General features: G+C 48.1%; 1 protein-coding gene across 2 annotated transcripts in view; it reads left to right on the forward strand.

The window, feature by feature from the left end:
- NR3C1 (nuclear receptor subfamily 3 group C member 1) overlaps positions 1-7,385 on the forward strand; it is a 70,942-nt gene extending 63,557 nt beyond the window's left edge. For both annotated transcript variants that reach the window (XM_075441390.1, XM_075441389.1), the window contains exons 8-9: positions 1,985-2,142; positions 3,249-7,385. In XM_075441390.1, coding sequence (XP_075297505.1) covers positions 1,985-2,142; positions 3,249-3,401 — 311 coding nt within the window. In that variant the 3' untranslated portion in view covers positions 3,402-7,385. The remainder of the gene's footprint in view (positions 1-1,984; positions 2,143-3,248) is intronic.
- The last annotated feature ends 259 nt before the right edge of the window (positions 7,386-7,644 follow it).

Here is a 7,644-nt window from a genome sequence, read left to right on the forward strand (position 1 = left end):
AAATATCTGCAGGGGGGGGGGTCAGGAGGACGGGGCCAGACTCTTTCCAGTGGTGCCCAGCGACAGGACAAGGGGCAACGGGCACAAACTGAAGCAGAGGAAGCTCCAGCTGAACCCGAGGAAGAACTTCTTCCCTCTGAGGGTGATGGAGCCCTGGCCCAGGCTGCCCAGGGAGGCTGTGGAGTCTCCTTCTCTGGAGATATTCCAGCCCCGCCTGGCCGCGGTGCTGTGCCCCCTGCTCTGGGTGACCCAGCTTGGGCAGGGGGTTGGGCTGGGTGACCCACAGAGGTCCCTGCCAACCCCGACCATTCTGGGATTCTGTGAAACAGATGAGAACTTGGTAGCTTTAGGCTTTTCCCTAACGAAAGCAGGAGGATGTTGTCACCCAGCGCTGGGAAGCCGGGCAGAGCCGCCAGGCACAGGGCGCTGCCGTGGCCGGCTCCTCGCCAAGCCCAGCACCGGCACGAGGGCTCTGCTCAGAGGAGGCTTCCGGCTCCGCGCTGCCGTGGGCTTTGTGGGAATTTGAAACTTTTGCGAAACTGCAGATTGAAAGCAGTTTCTGAAATCGCTCCTGAAAATTCCGCAGGTGTTTTGGCTGCGGTGTAGGCCAGCTTTCCTCACAGGAATTGGAAATTTCCATGGCAGAAATGGGAAGAGATCACACTCGTAGAACTGAGCCCGTTCACGAGTGAAGCATGGCGGGCGCTGGCGTTACCCAGCAGAAGGCCTCTGTTGTGTTTATATATTTTCACATTTCTTTTCGAGTACATACATTGTGTCAGTGGGACATTGTGGAACTTCTGAAAATTGAAATTTCTATAGCTTTTTAATCCGTGACTTCACAATTTTAATTTATGTTTATTGTGTTTCTGCATAAGTTTTCCAACAGAAGAGGAAGAAGCGGAGTAAAACAGGAATCCCACATGGTCTAGCCGTGTAGCTCACACAGACGTAGCTCGTAGACCCTTTCCATTTAAACTGCTGAAGCAACAGTTGACATGTCATCTCCTGTGTAGACAAGGCAGATGCGATGCTTCCCTCTGACATCGCAGATGCTGACAGTGTAGTGAGGGCTGGTTTTTCCAAGGAAAGGACTGTCCTTTAGTGGCCTCTGTCCTCCTCTCTTCTTTCAGTCGGCTTTGTCTCAGCTCTGTCTCTTCTCTACCTTCAGCTTTTTCCGTTCACTTCACCAAGGCTTCAGATCAAACATCGTAAGGACCGCTGGAGTCCACAGGCTTGATTTCTGCCGATTTATTTACTAGTCCTTGGCCTGCAGAAGGACCACCCTAGTCGGAGAACGTAGGCACAGGGGCTGAATGCGGGTTTGAGTCTGAACACAGGCTTCGGTGCCCACACCTTGGGTTTCTGACCCACGGCTACTCTTCTGGCTGGCGTTGTCTCGACATCCCGTCCCAATTCCAAGCAGCTCTGCTGAGCCCCGAGGCCTCCCGAGCTTGGGCTGTCAGTTTGTTGTCCAGTCTCTCTGTTACTGCGTTGCCTGGACGTGTTATTTGATCCACATCAGGAGGGCTGGAACTAGATGATCTCTCAAGGTCCCTTCTGAGCCAAACCATCCTGTGATCCCATCCTTGGGCTTCCCTTGGCACACGGCATTTTTATGGAATCTTTCCACTGTCACGTTTTCCCCAATGTTGAGAACATGGCAGCTCCAGCCCTGGTGGTTCTTCATCAGGGCACTTCCAGGGCTCAGTGGTGTTGCCTCCATGCTCCAGTTCCCCTCCTTCTGTTTCTTGTTGGGTTACCTTTGGGGGTTTTTTATTATGATTTTTATTTTGCCAGCAGTGCTATGCTGTTTGTTCAGTGAGTCATCTGTCTGTTTTCGCTCTCGTCCCTTGTCTCTCAGCTGCCGTTTCATTGAGTTCTTTTTCTTTTGGTCATTTTTGTGTAGCTAATGTAAGAGAACTTAAATAATGACACAATTCACAGATGTATAATGTCTTAAAGGTTTGTATCAATGTTACAGTTCCTAAGGAGGGCCTGAAGAGTCAGTCCTTGTTTGAAGAAATCCGTATGACATACATCAAAGAGCTGGGAAAGGCCATAGTGAAAAGAGAGGGGAACTCGAGCCAGAACTGGCAGCGATTTTATCAGCTGACGAAACTGTTGGACTCTATGCATGATGTAAGTTCTTAAGTGCACGCTGTAGACGTTCCAGAGAAGTAAGTTTGGGGATATGACAGTAACCTCCTGTACCCTGTTTTTATTTCAAGGGATAAATATCTGGGGGGGGTGGAGGTGGTCGTGCTCCCCTGCTGTCTCGCTGAAGGCTAACTGGAAGAGGTGGATGTGGGGCTTTCAGTGGGCTCCACAGCAGTGAATTGTATAATTCATGTCATTTTCAGTCTCTTCAGTTTTTAAAAACGATGCTGCTTTCACATGGAGGAACTCTGAAATTTTAAATGGTTTTGCAGCAGTAGCAGAGACGTGAAGTTTAGAAACACTGTTATCGGAGAGACAAACTGTTCAAGAATCTGTGGAGTTGTTTGAAATTGAGTTAAAATAATGCATCAGTGCTATTTTTAGTATTGATAGTGCTCTAATTTTGCAAAGAATTTCAGAATTCAGGCTGTCTCCTTTTGTGGTATGTAGTCTAAATTGTGCGTACAGTACAAAGTAGTAAAAGTCGTGTTTAAGCTGGAAGAACTTCTTCCCTCTGAGGGTGACGGAGCACTGGAACAGGCTGCCCAGGGAGGCTGTGGAGTCTCCTTCTCCGGAGATATCCAAGACCCACCTGGACAAGATCCTGTGCAGCCTGCTCTGGGTGACCCTGCTTCGGCAGGAGGGTTGGGCTGGGTGACCCACAGAGGTCCCTGCCAACCCCTACTATTCTGTGATTCTGTGATTCTGAGACAAGGGAAACTCTGAGAACTCAGAATGACTTTTTTTTTGTCTTGTTCGTGTACCAGGCACCTGGAAAGATGTTTTTGGGCTTATCCGTGCATACGTTATTTATATGCTGGAGTGGGGATTGACAGAAAATGTCTTTTTTGGTAGAGCCCTGCATTTTCTTTACTGATTAGAGCCCTTGCGCGCTCGGCTGGCTGCGTGCGTGAGCACACTGCTCCGAGGGGCGGCCGGTCGCGGGAGGGCGGCCGTGGCGGTCACCCCGCGCGGTGGCCGGCCTCGGAGCGCGGCCAGCGGCAGCGAAGGAAGGGGGCATGGAGGGCGGTTAGCGGTGCTCCCGCGCGCGCTCGCCTGACAGTAATTCTGTGCTTTGTCACTTGTAGGTGGTTGAAAATCTTCTGAGCTTTTGCTTCCAGACATTTTTGGATAAATCCATGAGTATTGAGTTCCCAGAAATGTTGGCAGAAATCATCAGCAATCAGATACCAAAATATTCGAATGGAAATATCAAGAAGCTCTTATTTCATCAAAAGTGACTGCCTTAATACAAAAGGGTTGCCTTAAGAAAACGTCGAATGATAGCTTTTTTTTTTTTTGTAAAGAAAAAAAACCTACCAGACTTGTTAATTTTGTCCTTGCAGCGGTGTTTCTTTTGTAATTATGCACTACATGTGGTTTACAGAGGGCCAAGATTTAGGCTATAGAAGCAGCGGATTTCTCACGTTTGGTAAATAACTGGGGAGAAAGGAAAGGAAAATGAGTCGTATTTGTCAGAAATTATAGCTCTCCCCTCGTGCAACATCCATGGATGCATCAAAACCACCGGTGACAAGATCTGAGGCTGTGTTATGAACATTCTGCTAATTAATTTCTGCGGTTGGCTGGAGACAATTTTCTAGGCTTTTTTTTTTTTTTTTTTTTTTTTTTTTAGTAAAGTGTTTGGATTTTTTTTTTTTTTAAAGTTAAGGTAGCATTTTGGTTTATGCATGTAACCTGAAGAAAGTTTACAAGTGTATATCAGAAAAGGGAAGTTGTGCCTTTTATAGCTATTACTGTCTGGTTTTAGCAATTTCCTTTAACTTTATATACCGTGAACTCGGCTTGTTCATTTTTTCTTACATAATTTTTTTGTAATACTTCAAGATGCCTAATGTACAGCTGTTTTTTTAAGGTGGGGCAGCTCGTAGCTTTCCTAAATGACCTCTAAACATTAATCCTTGAGTATACTCATGTGAAAATGGGTTGGGCTTTTCTAACCTAATAGCTTTCAACTGTCAAAGTGACCGTAAAAATTTGGCATTTTTTAAGGGCCGGGGGGGTGGGAGAGCACTCTCAAATCTAATTTAAGTAGATGCGAATGAAACAAATCCTTTTGGTATATGTGCAAAAGCGTTGGATATGCAGATTCATAGAAAATTTACCCAGTCCTAACTGGATGTAAATGAGCAGGTTATTTTATATATTGAAAAAAAAAAAAGCCTGATTTTTTGCATATAATGCAACAGCCATAACTACAAGAGTCACGGGCTGCATTGATGCCAAGAAGATCAGTCCTGACTGCCCATCAGGAAATTTTCAGGAAAATATGCATAGCTTAAGAAAAGTTTACTTCTGTGTGGAGAAACTCACATTTTCTATACACTTAAATCTATCACCGTACAAGTACGTGTGGAAAAATACCATCGACTTGGGAGGCAGGCGTGTAATGATGCCCAGTGGTTTGGTTTTGTTCTGTTTTCTCGTGTCGATTCTAGAACTCGTTTCTCGGGCCGGGCCGGCAGCAGAGCAGAGCGGCCGCGCTGGCTGCCCGGAGCGCTGGAGGTGCCGCTGCAGGCGCGCGCGGCGAGACCCCCGCTCTGCCGTCCCCACCGCTCCCCGACGGGCTCGTCCCCTTTGCTGGGAGCAGGAAGGCTCCCCGACTGACCTCGCGGTCCTGGAGCCGACGGTCCAGCTCTGTCCGTGTAAGGCTGCGTCCCTTCGGACCGAAGTGCTCGCGTGCCATGAAACTGCCATAGGTGGTGTGAATTTCTCCTCGTTGCCATTGAGAACTGTCTTTTAAAACGTTTAGAAGCTGTAGTAGCCTTTTCTACGTGCACCTTAACAATTTTCTGTATCTCGAAATTTAAATATTTACTGCGCCACTCTAAAATTTGATTTTTACTCAAAGTGGCCAGATTATTTGTGTAATAGAAATGAGAAAGATCATCTGATAAAATACAAAACCTAATATATTTTTGTATTTAGTTATAGTTTCAAATATGTATAATCAGTATATTCGCTGATCTGAGAAAAGAAGGGAAGGGCTACTGCAGCTTTAAAAGCAATTTATTACATGATTGTAAAATAGCTTGTATAGTGTATAATAAGGATGATTTTTAGATGACAGATTGCTTTATCATGATACATGTAATTATATTTTTTGTAGGGGTCACAAATATGCTGAATGGTAACCCGTACACGTTGTGGTTTGTCTGGAGGTAGTGCTGAAGGCATCGATGTTCAGTATCCAAAGAAGTGCTCTGTCTGGGAAGGAAACCTGGGTTCAGTGGGGCTGGGGGGGTCGGTTTCGTTGGTCAGATCACCGCGTGGAAGCTCGAGGGGGAGCGGGCTGGAATACTCCTGCCTGTAGGGCTGGTTACCGTTCACGATTCCCTGCTAAATCCGACCTCCGCTGCAAGAAACGGAAGCCGGGGAGCCGCGCGTGCATCCGGCCGCCTCCGGGCACGCGGGGCGAGTCTCACGTGCAGCCTCCCCCGCCGCAGCGGAGCAGACTGCAAAGTCTGGCAATAACGCTCGCGGGTGCCAGCAGTGTGTAAATACCGAGCGCGGGCTGGCCGCGGGACCCTGGTACGCTTCTCTTGTCCAGCAAAAGGTTGTTTCCGAGTGAAATAGGAAACTAAATTCTCATCCTTTCTTAAATCTCTTTTTGAATGTTTTACCTGTTAAAAAAAAAAAACATACTATATTCAGTACTTTGGAGTAAAGTATCATCTTTAATAAAAAAAAAAAAAAAGAGTAATCATTCTCTTTGGTCTGTAAAGAATATCTGCATTTTGCAACAGTGCAGGTGAAGTTCAGTGCTTTGATGACCACTTTGGGCCCCACGCGCTGGAGCCGCTCCGGCAGCCGTGCGAGATGCGGCTGGCAGTGCCGCGCCGCTCGGCTGCGGGCGGGCGCTTCCCTCGGAAGGAAAACCGCTCGTTCTTCAGAGGCCGTGTTTGAGCCCGGCATCCCCGGGCACCCCGCTGGAGCTCGCGTGGCAGGGGTGCGCGCCCGGCCCAACCGCTCTGGAGATCCAAAACTTCGGGTCACGGCAGCAGCAAAGCAACCCGGCGAGCGCGGCCAGCTCACCGCGCCGGGAGAGCCGCCAGCGGCGAGGAGAGAGGCTCTGCCCCGTGCTGTCTGCTCGCCTGTACGCTCATCTTTACTTCATGGATTTAAGGAAAAAAAAAAAAAAAAAAGGAAACTGTGATGTTAGGAGAAAGCAATCGTCCTGTACGTGCTGTTGAGTTTTAAACTTCACAATTAAAAATCCGTCGTGCTTTAGTCAGCAGTGAGAAGTCCATGTCGTGTGTGTCCATAGTCCGTGTAGCAGTGGGTAGTGTCTGCACTCTGGATAAAGCAGGGAGAATTCGGACTCTGTCTCTTCAGTGCCTTATCACAAAGTGCACGCGTCCGAGCGAGGGGCCCGCGGCCGCCACGGGACGCCGCGATGGCCTCAGCTGCCGGCGCCATGGAGCCGGGCGGCCGGCGGGACTGGGCACCAGTGGGGGCCGAAGAAGGACCCGCCGCTTCCCGGGAAAGGTGGAAATCGGGAAGGAAGTGCCTGGACGCGCGGCTGCGGGCGAGCGGGGCTGCGGGCTCCGACCGCGGGAGCGAGGGCTCTGCCGGGCGCTGGGTGCTGCAGCCCGGCTGAGCCCCGGCCCGGCCCGGTCGCAGCCCGGCGTTGCCGCGCCGTCGGTGTTCGTAGGAGCCACGCTTTCAGGAAGGGGTCGGGGCCTCTCGGGAGCAGCACGAGGCACTCGTTTTCTGAGGACAGGCTGTGTGTATGGAAACATCCCCCGCCTCCAACTAACGTGCGTAACCGCATAGAGTCAGCGATGTGTCATTATTCTATTTTGTATATTAAACGAAAGATATATACTGGGGACAAATCCTATATCATACCGGTGTATGGCATTATTAAAAAAATCATTATTTTTATCACAGTAATTTTAAACAGCATAAAAAAAAAAATTAAACCAGTGACTCCTGTTTAAAAATAAAAGTTGTAGTTTTTTATTCATGCTGAATAATTCTGTAGTAACGAGTCTGTAGTTTTCACCTACTCAGTGAAATGTTGGACTGTAAAAGCTTGTGTGGAATTGTTGAACATTTATTTTTTTCATTTAAATTTGCTGTTCTGGTAATACAAAGCCACACATCTGTACAGAAGTTGCAGTAAATGTGAGCCATTTACAGCAATGCCGAATAATGGACAGAAACCATATAATAAAATTCTGCTTTTTTCATTAAATGGCTCCAAATGGTTTTGTGGAGTTTCTTGCTGTGTACCTGGAAGGGACTGGTTCTGGCAGCCGAGTCGGTTCGCTTCTGTTGTTTTCATTATTCACCTCATATGCAAAAATATTTATACTAAAGCTAATCGCTGCCGTAGTTAAGTTCTAGAGGGGGAGAATTTCTGAAAATTAAAAGTTCAGATCAGCAGTTTGAAGATCATTGCGTGCATTTCCCAGACCTTGCTGGATTTGCCGTTGCATTCAGAGCATCCGCGTTCTG

This window comes from Opisthocomus hoazin, chromosome 22, assembly GCF_030867145.1.
Source record: "Opisthocomus hoazin isolate bOpiHoa1 chromosome 22, bOpiHoa1.hap1, whole genome shotgun sequence".
NCBI lineage: Eukaryota > Metazoa > Chordata > Aves > Opisthocomiformes > Opisthocomidae > Opisthocomus > Opisthocomus hoazin.